Source organism: Phyllostomus discolor, chromosome 12, assembly GCF_004126475.2.
Source record: "Phyllostomus discolor isolate MPI-MPIP mPhyDis1 chromosome 12, mPhyDis1.pri.v3, whole genome shotgun sequence".
Classification (NCBI taxonomy): domain Eukaryota; kingdom Metazoa; phylum Chordata; class Mammalia; order Chiroptera; family Phyllostomidae; genus Phyllostomus; species Phyllostomus discolor.
Window position 1 is genome coordinate 76,744,308 of NC_040914.2, and position 15,083 is coordinate 76,759,390.

At 46.2% G+C, this 15,083-nt stretch overlaps 1 protein-coding gene across 5 annotated transcripts in view; it reads left to right on the top strand.

The window, feature by feature from the left end:
* Positions 1 to 1,097: 1,097 nt before the first annotated feature.
* The window catches only part of ZC3H18 (zinc finger CCCH-type containing 18), a 60,713-nt gene continuing 46,727 nt past the window's right edge, over positions 1,098 to 15,083 (top strand). The window contains exons 1-2 of one of the 5 annotated variants that reach the window (XM_028534767.2): positions 1,098 to 1,266; positions 7,677 to 8,275. In XM_028534767.2, coding sequence (XP_028390568.1) covers positions 7,691 to 8,275 — 585 coding nt within the window. In that variant the 5' untranslated portion in view covers positions 1,098 to 1,266; positions 7,677 to 7,690. Of the gene's footprint in view, positions 1,267 to 1,322; positions 1,434 to 7,676; positions 8,276 to 15,083 lie in introns of those variants that run through there. The other 4 variants (XM_028534765.2, XM_028534768.2, XM_036012389.1 and 1 more) reach the window with 4 other exon arrangements.

Genomic DNA, 15,083 nt, shown 5'->3' on the forward strand with positions numbered 1-15,083 from the left:
TTTCTCCTATATCTTTGCTACTGTAAATAACATTGCAAAAACATGGGAATGCAGGTATCTTTCTAAATTAGTGTTTTTGAATTCCTTAGGTAAGTCCAAGATTTGGAATTGCTGGATCACATGGTAGTTCTAATCTTAATTTGGGGGGGAACCTCCATACTGGTTTCCACAGTGGCTGAACCAATTCACATTTCTACCAATAGTGTAAGAGGGTTCCCAGCTGATTACTTTTAAGAAAGCAGGGACAGTTAAAATTTTTAAGTTTTTATATTTAAACTCAGTATCTCAAAAATAATTTGTGTTGAACTGGTTAACAGAGCAGGAGCTACTTGGTCCCATGAAATAGTTTTAAATGTTGAGACTTTTATAGAGTCATGACTGGGGATCCAACCTGCAACCTTGACATATCAGGACAACGCTCTAACCAACTGAACTATCCAGTCAGGATTCAAAATATCCCTTTTTTAAAGACTTGTATTTTTATTTATTTCCAGAGAGCGGAGAAGGGAGCAAGAAAGAGAGGGAGAGAAACACCGATGTGCGAAACATTGATTGGTTGCCTCTCACACATCCCCAACTGGGAACCTGGCTTGCAATCCAAACATATACCCTGACAAGGAATTGAACCAGCGCCCATTCAGATCGCAGGCCCGCGCCCAACCCACTAAGCCAGTATCTCAAAAATGATTTTCTTGTTGAGTGCTTAAGTTTAACAGAACGGGAGCTCCCCGCTCCGACAGAAGCATTTAAAATTGTAAACCCCCATAGCAAAACTCCCCACCTCTAGGAAGGGTAAACCTCTCCAAGCCGAAAGCACGTCCGCCAGGCGGGAACTCGATATGTCACGTGACCGTGCGACGCCGTAAGCTCTCCCGGCAAACGTCGCCCAGGGGCTGGCAGCGTACGAGCTCAGATCCAGCCCCGCGGCGGGGCCTTTTGCGGCGCTTGCGCCGTGAAGGGCTCGGGGGGGCGCGCCGCGCGGGGGCGGAGAGGCGAAGAGCAGCGGTGCGGAGCGGCGGTACGGAGGCCGGAAGGAAAAGGGTGGAGGGCGGGGCAAGAGAGGGAAGCCCGCCGTCCGGCAGGACGGCCGTCGCAGCCTGATGACGTAGCACAATGGCCGGCCCCCGCGGGTAGTGGAGCCCGTTTGTTCCGCCCGCGTCGCGCCTCTTGCCGGATCCTGTAAGGAGCGGAAGGGCCGAGGGACGTCTTCCCCGCGCCGCCCCGACCCCAGCGGAACCGTGGCCCCCTCCCCGTCCTCGCGCTGAGGTAGGCGGCGGGGTGGCTTGGCCGGCGGGGAGGAGGCCTAGGCGGCTAGGCGGGGAGCGTGGTGGCGGCGCGGAGCCCAGGCCCGGGAGCCCGCTGCCGCTGCCTCCGGGCTGCTCACCCCCCCGGACCGAAGCGGGGCTCTTGGATCCGGAGTAGAGGATGCTGAGGTAGCACGATCCCGCATTCCGTCCGCAGCGAGCCGGCCCGGGGGACCCTGGAACCTCATAAGAGTCCCAGCTCCCCGGGGCTGCGTCCGCGCCCCGCGGTGGAGTTGATTCTCCTAAAGCTGTCATTTCTCTTCCGGGACATTCGCGTGGCACATGTTTGCAGTCCACATAGGTGTTTAGGGGGAGGCACGCAGGTTCGCTCTCCGAAGGCAGCCAGCTCGGACTGGAGATGGGCTCTTCGGGAACTTTGAGCTCTCTGGAGCCTCCTGGAACTTGCTCTCTCAGCTTCCCACTGTGCACAGGTTGTACGTGTTGGCTGTGCCCCAAGGCGCACCCCACTCTTAGAAATATGTAACTTTCTTGCCTCTTTGGTTAGGAGCCCAAAGAATGCCTGCCTTTAGTATAAACTCACTGCAGCTACGATGCTGGAAGAACCTACTTCCAGTCCTGCTTCTGCTAAAACTTATGTTTTTCAAAATATTTTATGACAGCTGAGTTTGCAGGGTAAAGTCGTTGATCATTTTATATACCAGCAAACTCAACTGCAAGAGTTGGTCAGTCTTCAGATCCATTTGGGAAGAATGGAAGGGGGTACTTGACAACGGTACTTCACTTGACATGTGAAGTACTGTTTAGGGGCATGGCAAGGGGTCTCATCATTTCTCCCTGGAGATTCACCTTCATTGTATATCCTGTGGAGTGGTCCTTGTCCAGAGCAGAGGTTGGGATTATCAGTGTGAACCTGGATAAAGGCTGACTCCCATTTCCAAGTCCTGGGAAGGGAGTCTTTGCCTGATAATTTTACAGTCTGAGACTCGTGGAGCCCAGCCAGCTCTGGAAACCAATCAAATGTGTCACTAAGGCTGGAACTCCTCTCCAGTTATGGGTGGGAAATGCTCAGACTCTGTGAGAAAGCTTTGTGGAATCATTCCAGAGAGCAAACAGGTAAGCTGTGGCCTTACTCATGTTTAAAACTTTTTTTAAAAAACTTTTCCAACAGCTACAGATCATTTCAAGGTGAGTGCTTCTCCTCTGAGTTTTTTCTTTGGTGGTCAAACTTACTTGGGGGTGTTGTGTTTCACCAACCATGCCATCCTTCCTTTGGAATTTGTAAGTATATGAAGTTATGAATGAGAATTTTAACCAAATGTACCAAAACTTAGGCATTCAGATAGGGACTGCTCTATTTAAAGTTGTTAACATGAGAGGTTATGATTCAAAACTTGAGTGTTCCTGTTTTGGTAAGACATCTGAGAAAAATCTATCTTACTGAATAGTTACATCCTGTATTTGACCATAGATTGTCTTGCCTGGCTTTGTAACTCACCTCACCTCACTTACCAGACCAGGCTCAGAGTGTCTTCCTGCTGTTTCTCAAAGCAGCTCACCTTGAAATGAGGAAGATTTGCTTCCACTGAAAACACCAAGTGTTCTGCAGGTTCTAGAGGTCACTTAAAAGAGACATTCCCAAAATGTTCTGTGCTTTAGCAGTGCTGTTGGAATCAGTGTGCAGCCTTCCAGAGTGATTGCTGGAACATGAGACAGCAGCCACTATGCTTGGGTTCTGGTACAGCCCTCTGAAAGTTAGGCACTTATTTCAGATTTACTTCTGGTGTGCAACAGGTTGTTTATCCGGTAAAGAGACTTTGTCATTCTTTCATTCAACAAACATCAGGTACCATTTGCTAAATGCACTAGGTAGTGGAAGCACAGTAAGAAATATTTATCATTCTGTTCTCTGGGCAAGTTCACCATTTTATGGATAAAGGGAGTAAAGAATTAGTTCCAAACTTTGCCAAGAATCCTCAATTACAGGGTGATTGTGTGAGAACAAACTGAGTAAAATCGGTGCACCTGGCAGTTGGTGCAGACGTAACCAGAGGACCCTCCCTTTCATTGGCTACACTTAGCAGGCCACGTGATTTTAACAGGGAGCAAAAGGTTGCATATTTCCATCTGCAAGGTGGAAACAGCCTCAGATTGTGAGTTCCCAGGTGATCTCACAGGGCCTCCTAGAGTGACTGGATATCCCCGTGTGCCTTGGACAGTCCTTATTCACGCTTGTTGTAATTGTTAACAGTGCTTTCTTCCAGTCTCAGTGTCAAACATGTCCTAGTTTAGACAGTGAATTACATGGGAGCTCTACTACTAAGTGCCAGATGTTTGTTTGCTGAGCCTAGGGAACATACAGAGGTGAATCTGAGTCCTCTCAGTCACTTTGCGGGGGGTGGGGTGGGGGCATGAGGGCCTCCCAACAGACTTTGCAAACAAATAGTTTCAGTACAGTGTGTTAAGTATGGATACATAATAAAATAATGTACAGTATACTTAGGGCAAGAGTTCTTAATCTGGGTACCATGGGTGGACCTCAGGAGGTTTTGAACTCCCTAAAGTAGAAGATAAATTGTGTGTGTTCCGATTTTTCTAGAGAGAGAAGCCAACCCTTCATCTTATCCTCAAAGCAGTCCTTACTCCCAAGGCTAAGCACTGCTGGCAGAGAGCCCTGAGCTGCCCCTGATAGTAGCAGGTACACTCAGGATCTTTGGCTTCTCCACCCATGGTCAGGGCTGAGCACCACCTTTGAGAGTCAGGAAGTTACCTTTGCATCTTTAGAATGTTGAAGTAATTTCCATAATTCAAACTGTGCAGGGAATTCCTATTACATTTTAAGTACAATCAAAACTTCAGATAAGTTTAAAATCATAAATGGTGTCACAAATTGAATCTCCATATGGTCATCACTGTTTTTTAACTAGTAGTCTGTGTAAATATATTAACTTTTCCATTTATATGAAAAGGTATGTTTTTGGTTCTAGAAGGGCTAAGATAGGAGGATAGCTGGATTAACACAAAGCTTTAGAAGGGAGAAAAGAAAAACAGGCAAAATCTACTGGTGCATAGAAGTCCCCAATTTATGTGTGGGCTGTGTTCCAAAAAGGAATTATAAAATTAGTTTGGGACTCGGGTTCCATTTTTGTACAGGAACAATGGCAAAAGATAGGGGTTAATTCCTTGACAGCGAACAGAAGCTCATTCCCTGCATAGCCCAGGGCTCTGGGACTGAGTACTTCAAGTGCAGCTCCAAGTTCACATGGCCACTGGTTTCCTTATCTATGAAGGGGCCCATCACTTATTTGGAAGGTTGATGTGGGGAAATTGGTCAAGCACCTGACTCAGAGTGGTAGTCTCACAGTGGAAAGTGGTAGCTGTTGAATTTTCGCAGAAGTTGTTTTAATAATACAGTCTTGGATTAAGTAGATTATCCGGTATTTGCTGAATGAAACAGTGAGTGAATTACTTTCGAGTGCACCAAGAGAATTCAGCTGCACCTTATGGGTGAAAGGAGTATTGTTTTTGGAAGTTGAGGATTACCTTTACTCACCTTCACATTATGTGTGTCAGGGAGCATTTGAGATCTTGCTCCTGGGCATAATTCATCAGTTTGGCTCAAATAAACTCATAAAAATTATTTTTTTAAAAAATTAAAACATGCCAGGCACATTACAGGCTCATCTAATTATTGCAACAGTCTTGTACAGAAGATACTGTTGTCCCCATATTTCAAATGAAGAAACTGAGATCTGGGAAGTTTACTTAATTTCCCTAAGATCTTCAGGCTAGGAAGCAGTAGAGCTGGGAGTCCAGGTTATACCTCAGAAGCCCACACTGTTTGCACTAGCCCACATAACCATAAAGGTGCAGTGTACCAAGAGGTAAACATCCACTGCTTGCATTATTTGAATTTTGACACACTCTTTTTTCCATTTCTTACTCCAAGATTTAATTCCAAGTTTACCTAAATATAAAAAGCAATTTGATTGGATCTGAGCAAACAGTGAAACCAAAGCAGAAACCAGTTTGCACCTGGGCCAAGGAAAAGGACTGTTACAGGTTCTAAGAGTTTGTGGCTATGAATAGGATAGTATGTTGCAAGGCCAATCACAGGCCTGGGCGTAGAGGGTTGTTCAGGGTGTTAGTTGCGTGATTTTTAAACTAGTCTGAGAACATTCAAATGTGGTTGAGTGATTTAAGAGGTAGCTTTTTGTCAGGGTCACCATTAGAGTATAAAATGTGAAAATCAGAATTTATTTGGTTTCAAGTAGTGATATATAAGGCTCAGTAATCAGTTGCATGTGACTGCCTGCCTACAAGGTACCAGTGCCAGCTTAAGCAGCTGGGGAGATGAAAGTCCCTGCCATTCTGTGGAGATCTCTTACATACAATGTAATAAAAAGTGTACAGAGATAGGCTAAGGGTAACATACACAAAGGAAAATCTTACGTGTTTTTTTTCAATATCATTAACTAAGAGTGGGGGAGTTTGCCAGTGGCCCTTGGCTGATTGCTGTAACCGCCCCCACTCCCTATCTGGAATAGTTAAGAGTGTGAGGGGCCTTAGAAGCCAGCCCTGTCCTTGCTAGCTCTCTCATCCTTGTGCGATGCCTGGGGCCGTGGAAGTGTGCTGTGTGCAGTGATAGGCTCTGCCTGTGCAGGGAAGCCGCAGAGTCATGGGAGGAGCCTCGAATTTTCATTTTCAGCAGAGTATACCATATTGGGACTAACTTTTTAAACTTTCCAATAGTTCTACCTCTAGGCAGTGTAGTTAGAAGACCAAAAATTAAATCATTTTCAAAATTCTGTACTTAAATGACTTTGAATGAATTGATTGGTTCATAAATTTCAATCACTGTTAATCATGTAGTTTATAAAGTGATGAATTTTAAGTGATTTGTCCTAATGTGTGCTCGATTATAATAATTTCCATTAACAGCCAAAACAATGTTTTTTATTGTAAGTTCATAACCAACTCTTGGTATGTGCATCTTTAAACACAGGTTCTCCTTTTGAAAGCATACAATTTAAAAATACATATTTTTAATCTTTAGTTCTATAAATACCTAAAACAATTACATGTATGTAAAGTTTGTAAATATATGTGTGCATGTTTTCTGAGATGCCAAACAGCATGACTGTGACATACTTTATTTTGAATAAAAAATTGGAAGAATCAAGCGACCATTGAACCCTTCACTATTACTATTGTTTCACACTAACTCAGTGGTGGGGACTCGCTGCACATTTCATTGGTGAATGTGTTTCCTTATAGACTGTTCGGTGTTGGTTTCATGCACTCATGGTCTTATCCAATCTTGTGCAGTCTGCGTAAAGCAAATGCAACAATATACTGTCTTTGCACACTGAGTTGGGAAAACCAAAAAAATATTCACTTTATAACTAAATTTAGATTAGTAAAAATAGAAATCTAAACTTGACATATTGGTCTTTTTACATAAGAAACTACAGTTGACCCTTGAACAACTCTGAGGGTAGGGGTGCTGGCCTCCTGAGCAGTCTAAAAGCTGAGGATTACTGCAGTCAGCCCTTCGTGTGCTAGGATTCCTTCCATGCATTAGGGGCTAGAGTTGACCCTAGAACAATGTGGGTTTGAGCTCCCTAGGCCAGTTGAAAAAGCCCATATATAAGTGGACCCATGTAGTTCAAAGGTGTGTTTATTCAACAGTCGACCAGACTTAAATATATCACATTTTCTGCCAGAATTCTTTCCCACAACATACCTGTCGTAGAGCAGTGGATCTTCACTTTGCTGTGAGAATCACGGGGTACATGCATGCCGCCTTCTGGACGTCCATTGGCAGCTCCAACATACAAGTCTGTGGTGAGGCCCAAGACCATGCCAGGTGCATCTGACGAGGCAGCCAGGGCCATACTTGAGAAGTGCATTCAGGAACAGGAGACAGCCTACAATGTGGGGACTCCTAAAGATAGGCTGGGTGTCCGTTCCAGGCCCTTCAGGGTGACTCCAGAAAAAATGGTTACACACATGCCTTCAAACATTGCTGCCTTATTTCTTGAATTTCATCAGCAGTCCAATCCTACCTACCTTCTGTGACCATTTGGGTGTCACTGGTGAAAAGAAGAGGTGCACCAGCTGTCTTCCTGCCAGGTTGCTGCAGATGTGAAGTACTTAACACACAGCAAGCACAGTCCTTCCTTGTGGAGGTGATGTGTGCAGGGATGGCCTGCCATCCTCCATGGTGGGACAGCCAGCAGTAGTGGTCTGTGGAGGGGGATTGAGGTTCGGAGGAGCTGTGCAGGACCAAGCAAAATGTAGATCCTGGTCCCCCCTGCAGATCAGGAGTGAGTGCGAGGACAGGAAAACCAAGGCAAGATGCACTTTCCATTTTGATAAATGTTGTGAATCTATGTTCTTTCTCTTTTGCAGAACTGTGGGTACCGATGGATGTGGCTGAGAGCCCTGAACGGGACCCTCGCTCTCCAGAGGATGAAGAGGAGGAGCAGCAGGGGCTCTCAGACGATGACATTCTGAGAGAAAGTGGGTCTGATCAGGATGTGGACAGAGCTGCGGGGAGGGCTTCTGATTTGGAGGATGAGGAAAATGCTGCCCTGGGACTGAGCCAGGAGGAAGAGGAGAGTCGTTCTGATGAGGAGGATCAGGACCCGGACTCTGAGCATCAGGAGCTGAATAGGGGCCCAGCGAGCCCCCCACGTGCAGAGGAAGGGGATGGGGGGGAGGAAGATCGCACAAGTGACCTGAGGGATGAGGCCTCCTCAGTCACCAGGGAATTGGACGAGCATGAGTTAGACTATGACGAGGAGGTCCCCGAAGAGCCAGCCCCCACTGGGCAGGATGACGAAGCTGAGAAGGCTGGGGCCGAGGACGATGAGGAGAAGGGAGAAGGAGCTCCCGGGGAGGAGGGAAAGGCAGGTGTCCACGGTGTGGAAGAAAAGGAGCCCCTGGAGGCCACCAAGGAGAAAAAAAAAGAGGATGACGACGGGGAGATCGATGACGGGGAGATCGACGTGAGTATGCCTGAGCTGCAAGCGCGTGTAGATGGAGCCCAGCCACACCCCAGCCTGCTCTCGGGAGGCAGGCTGTACGGAGGATTAATTTAGCCTCGTCTCAGAACAAGGAGGTGGGATGGCGGAATGTAGGAAAATGAGAGGATTGTTCTGGGAGCAGTCGCCATGGTAATTAGGAAGTGCTAAAAATCAAAGCGAAGTAGTCTAGATTCAGAAAACTTCGGTCTGCCATTTGGTAGCTGGCAGAATTTCCTTGGACCCTCACTCACCTGTCTGATGCTATCGGTATCAGAATGCCTGGCCCCAAATTTTTCCCCTTTTTTTAAGTTTCAGATTATTTTTTAACAAGTGAAGAGGTAATTTTCTCCTTTTATCTTTGCTATCTTAAATCCTATTTGAGCTGGCATTCGACCAGAACCATCGTGGATCTTCACTCCTTGTCAGGTTCTTGAGACTGAAAAGACTTAAGAGGCTTCCTTCCAGTTTTTATTCTTTCAGGCATTTTTACCTTCGCCCCACAGCCTGTCCTCTGGTGAGGGTCCCAGCTGGGCCAAATAAGACCCTCGGGACTGGATAAAACGGGGTTGTGCGTCAGAATACCTCAGCTTTTGAGCAGACCATCACACTTTCTTATTTATTTAAGTAATCTGGCCTTCAGCTTGAGGAAAATGTAAGACTGGTAATATTGTCTTAGATATGGGTAGTTTGGGATTTTATTACAGATAACCTTTTGGAAAGAACTTTAATCATGATCTTTAGTAAGTTGGGTTTTGGGGGCAAAGAGCCTGATGTTCTACTGAGTAATGCTTTTACTTAGAGGAGTTGAGAGAGAGAGAGCAGATTGAACTATCTGGGTTTTTGTAAAGTCTGCTAGGGAAGGAGATGCTGCTTATCTGAAAGTCACGACAGTGAAGGTGTGTAGAGTTTCAGAAATGTTTTGGGTCGGGAGGGAAAAGGTTGCTGGTTAAATACTTAACCACAGGTTTACTCTAAGTACCACACTTCTGGAATAGTGTGTTGGTGCATAGTTCTCAGTCCATTCTGACATGTGGTGGCCTTGCTGTGTCCCGTGAACTTGTAGGGGTTTAGACGTTGCTTGTCTAACTTTGGTTCATAGAACTGTATAAATGTAACTACTCCTTAATTGTTAAGGAGTTGAAATTACATTTGGCCCTTTGAAGGCAACTATGAAGCTGACTGTGGCCCCGGTGAAAATGAGTTTGACATCCCTGCTTTATTTTTAATTTTTTTTAAGATTTTGTTTATTTATTTTCTAGAGAGAGGGGAAGGGAAGGAGAAAGAGAGAGAGATAAAGAAACATAAATGTGCGGTTGCCTCTCACAGCCCCCAAACTGGGGACCTGGCTCACCACCTGGGCGTGTGCCCTGACTAAGAGGCAAACTGGCGACCCATTGGTTCACAGGCCCATGCTCAGTCCACGGAGCCACACCAGCCAGGGCGACATCCCTGCTTTAAGTGTTGGTGTAAATATCGCCTTTACCTGGGCTCTACCTCCTGCCCCTGCCTCTCTGTTGTATTTGGTACCTTTGTTGTACTTCCACAGTTAAATTAACTGGATTGTTAGTGTGTTTGTTCCCATCACTTCCTGCCACCCTCTTCTTACCTCCTGGAACACAAGTTCCCTACTTCTGGGACCTACTAGGCTGCCTCCCTCAGTATCACCATACTTGGCACATGGTAGGCAGCCAGTACCTGCCTTCTGAGCAGATAGAGAAACCTGTTGCTTTGGGGCACACTTAATTTGAGTGCCATTGAGATGTGGGGTGTCAGTGGACGGAAGGTCTGTACCAGGGAAGCCATTCCCATAGAGAGGGCCATTTAGGCACTGGTTGTGGGTGACCAGCACCATCCCTAAACACCGTTGGGAGAACCCAGTGTGAGACGTGTATCAGCGAGTACATGAATGACTACTCTTAGTTCATTTTTCCTGCTCTCTCTGTACTACCTCTGACTCTTCGTTTACTGTCAGGTCTCTGCTAGTGTGTACCCTGTGTCCCCACCAAGCGCCCTCTCTTGTTTGTTTCTTTCCCACAATGCCCTGTCCCCAGCTGCATTTCTCTGGTGAAATAGGAACCAGAGGTGGGTGTTGGGTCTACAAACAGCCTGTTTCTGGTGGGCCTTTGGTCTGGCCCACTTTAGCTTAAATCCCTGCAAAGTAGCTTCTGGTTCTAATGGAAATTATACATCACAGAGGGCTTTTTCCCCGTGGCTTTCAAGTGCAGCTCTGGTATCAGGGTGAACCACCTGGATATTTTTGTGGGGAGGATATGTGTATTCAGTGAGGCCTCTGAGTGGTTCCATGTCCAGCAAGTGTCCTGCCAGCTCGGCTGCGAACTTACAGTTCAGAGGGCCCCTTCTGCACACGTGGGCTACTTCAGCCCTCCCTCAGTGTCTGGCCCTGCGTGGCTGGGAACAGTTGGGTGGAAGAATCTAGATTGCCATGTGACACGTCTTCCTGTACCTGAGGAGCTCTCCCTTTCTGTCAGGTGCATCATCTTGCTTTTCCCTTTATATTTTGGGTCACTGGGACAGGTGAGCTAATTTGAGGAGGAGTCATCCACACCCTCCCACCCTCCCCAACTTTTCCTCTGTCTTGGAAGTGTTCTTGGTAGTGACATCAATTTGTACAATAAACTCTTGACATTCTTTTATCTGAACCACACAATTTGTGACTAAGGTTTTGAATTGCCTTTATAGTGTGCTGCCTGGCAGCTTTCAGATGCGAGTGCCTTTCTGGAAGTGCTGTGGTAGGGGTGATGTTGCACACTGGGTCGGGGCCGGTTTCTAGCACCCTGGTTATATGGAGTGGGGTCAGAGGGTCCCTAACAACTGAACCTAGTATGAGCTTTATTTAATCATTAGTCTATTACTTATTTAGGAAGCCATATTTAAGAAAATCAGATGCATTTGTGGTTTTATTTCTACCTACATGTCTCTTAGAGGAGTGAACTGAGCTGCTGTAATCAACTCCAACTGTGCGAGGGTCTTCCTTTCTTTCTCCTGAGCCTCTAGTATTACCAGAAATATTTGTGTTTGATGAGCAGATATGAGCAGATGGAACAACCTTTGGTTCTTTGATTCCCCTTTATAGATCAGTTGCCTCTTGCACAGACCCCACTGGAGACCTGGCCTGCAACCCAGGCATGTGCCCTGACTGGAAATCAAAGTGGTGACCTTTTGGTTCATAGTCTGGTGCTCAATCCACTGAGCCACACCAGCCAGGGCTACTTGGTTCTGCTTTTATATCTTACTTATATCATTCAGTTAACAGAACTTTGACCACCTGTAGAGTATCATCCTTTGGGGGTATGTGTTCTATTCCATTCTTCTCATCTATGATTCTCACACTGATAGAGTGGTCTCTCACACAGCAGGACGCATCCTAAGTGGACAGTCCATGTGATTTCTCGTTCAGAAGTGGTAGCTCTCAGCCCAGCATACAAAAATACTTTGAAGCATTTTCCTTGCAGGTGGTATTTTATATTCTGTTCAAATATAGATGTTCCTTTTATGTGTAGATACATACTATCTTTACAAAAAGGTTCTCTTCAGCAAACCCTCATGGCTGAGGGTTTATTGTCTGCAAGGCCTGTCCCTTTCAGGTGGTGCATTCCCTGTGTTCACTCGCCTCCCAGCCACTCAGGGGAGGGCTGGCATGAGTCCCCTCACCGAAGCGTAGGAAGCTGGTGCCACATTTGAGAAGAGCCCATGCCTTATCTGCTGCCTGGACGACTGGTCAACACAGCCACACGAGTAAGCATAGGCCACAGTCCTTACTCTTGGTTAGGAGCCCCCAGAAGGCCTCTGAGAATGGGAAAGGTTTTTTCACAGCTGACACCAGGCTGTTTGTGGTCCTGTACATGACACATCTCCCCACAGAAAGATTACTGTGACCGTTACAGGGTGCTGCTTCAGACCCCACCTTATCACCTGCCTAAAACCAAAACATTTCTGAATTCCTGAAACATCTGGCTGCAAGGGTTTGGGCAAGGGATTGTAGACCTGTACCGTTAACCCGTTTTATAGATGCGGGATCTGGGGTTTAAGGAGGTTGTGGTTGACCCAGGTGGCAGTGTCAGGGTGGCGCCTCAGACCTCTGCTGTGGTGCGTGTGTTCGTGTGCCGCATCTGCTTCCACGCACAGCAGCACCACTCAGTGACTGGCTCCTTATCTGCCATTGCTGCAGGAGTTGTGGAGTTGGAATCAACTTCTTGTATGATTGATATGTGTGCATTTTGTAAGGAAAATAAAAACATGCTCAAAAAAGAAAGTAAAAATCACTTATGCTACCAGTGCTCAGAGATAATTGTATCCCAGCACATTGCCTCAGGTATTTTCCCATTAGTGATAACTCATTAAATGCCCTGTGCTCATTGGTTTTTGGGGTCTTTTTTTTACGCACACCCAACCCAGGACCAAACCCACAACCCAGGCATGTGCCCTGACTGGGAATCAAACCGGTGACCTTTCAGTTTGTAGGACAGTGCCCAACCAACAGCCACAGCAGCCAGGGCTCGCTGTACATGTTTTATGTGAGGCACTACATGAGCGCTCTGAATGTAGCTCTGTTCTGCTAGAGGAAACCAAAGTTCATGTGGAGGGATATGTGCACAGTCACACCATCAGGATTTGAACTCAGGCCTTTCATCCAGTCATACGTATTTCATAAAAGCATTGAAGTTGGGCGTGCTCTGTGCCTGTTGACCCTGAGGAAGTGCTGCTACAGGTATGCCAATGAGCCATGGCTGTTCCTTGCACTTGTGAACTGTAGAGGGCCTTGCACACTCCTCCAAGGTAGATTATCTGTACTATTTTTAGCCCTTCAGGGTGATAGTTGCTGAGAGCTTCACAGGCACCATCCTTCTCACAGACCCACCAGTTTGCTCCTGGCCTGACCACTAGGGCCTCTCCTTGTCCTCAGCTGTCTGCTGCCTCTGCTCTGGGTCACGTGAGCAGGAGGTCTGAAAGAATTCTCACATGTTACACACTTGGTAGAACAGCCCTCAAAAACTAAGCGTTGTGAGTTTGGCTGTAGAGATCCCTTTCTTGGGTTGTATTTGCATGAAACTCTGTAATACAGATTTAAGAACTTGTTTTAATCATCCATCACTTGAAAACTCATGGGTTAATTGAATGATTGGTTCAAAATTCAGGATATTATATTGCTGAGTGATTTATTGATTGTTTTTGCTTGTGGGGTTTTGTTTTGTTGTTGTTATTGTTGTTTGTTTTAAAGGAGAGGCCATAAATCCAGCATACCAATAGTGTATATAGCCCTCTATCTCTGTCATGGCAGGTGTGGGGACTAGATAACAGTGGTTACTGTGATCTAGATGCTGTTTTGTGCTAATTGGTTTGACATTATATTGTGTGCTTTACTGTGCATTTCTAGGTCTGTTTACTGATCGTTTTTAGAAGCTGCATATACTCCTTCATATGATTCATGTGACTGCTTACCAATCTTATGATGGGTAGGTGGTTCTTTTTGCTCCTGCGAATATTGAAAGTAACACCTTGCAGAAACACACACCTCTTTAAATCTGATCTAGTGCATTGCTATAAATCCTTACTTCTGAAAAACTATTATTCTGTACTCATCATTTCACTCCTGTGCATTAATTTCTAACTGAAGCAGTAAGATCTGAATGGGTTCTGACCTTTCAAAAGAGTTGTGGTTTGTTTGTTTGTTTGTTTGTTTGTTTTTAATGAGAACAAAGAGTCTGCTCTAAACTTAGATTTGAGCTCATATAAAGGACCACATTAAGGCTTTAGTGTAGTGATCATTACAATGAGAAAAGTACTAAATAGACCAGGGGAGAGAGGTGTTCCGTCACTTAGCATAAAATAAGCACATTTTCTCTTAAGATTTGAAGAAATCGTTGAGGGTAAGGGAAGATGGGAAAATGTTGTTCAGCGCATACAAACTTTCAGTGAATTCTAGGGATCCTTGAGAAATGAATAAGTTATTTAATCTCTCAAAAAATCATTTTGTTGGCTCTCTTAAGGGATATAACTCCCAGGCATCTGTTCTTTTTGTTATGAGATGCTTTTTAGTATCTCAGATTTTCAAGGCAGAAATTACATAACTATTATTTGAGCTTTCAAAGTAAGTCATCCCAACTCCAGGGTTGGACTTCAGCATCTCTGCATTCAACACACACTTTCCATTTAGTGCAAGCTCAGCACTGTGCTTGGACTGGCACCACGTGGTGAGCACACACAGTCCTGCCTGGTGGAGCCTCCAGTTCCGTGGGGCAGGCCGTGGCAGCCGTGATCAGTGCCACAGGAGAGAAGGCTGTGGAGACCCATCGTGAAAGGAGATGGGGGCTCTTAAGAGGGGACTCAAGCTGCAGTCTGAAATGAGATAAGTGATGACGGAAGAGGGGAGGGACAGATATGGTCTGGCTGGGTCTGAAAAGGTCACCATGTTGTGGGGAGTGTGTGGGCGAGTTCCAGAGAAGCTGGGGGGCCCCAGTTAGGGAGAGCTTCCCCTGGCCGGGTTGGACTGAGCCACAGTCTGGAAGATGGCCGTGCTGCAAAAGGTGGGGGAAAGAGGTCCAGTGACTTTAGGCGTCTGTCCTGCGGGACCTTTTGGAGTAACTGCATTAGAGTACTCTGGGACACAGGGCAATGAGGAGTTTCATCCTGGACAGACCAACAGATGTCTGCAGACATGCCTTCTTGGGCTGGGGGTGCTCCTGCGGGAGGGGAGGTCTCATCTAAGAGGCACAGGTGAGAAGGAGTCTGCAGGTCAGTGGTGACTGAGCCCCTAGGACGGTGGCACCTG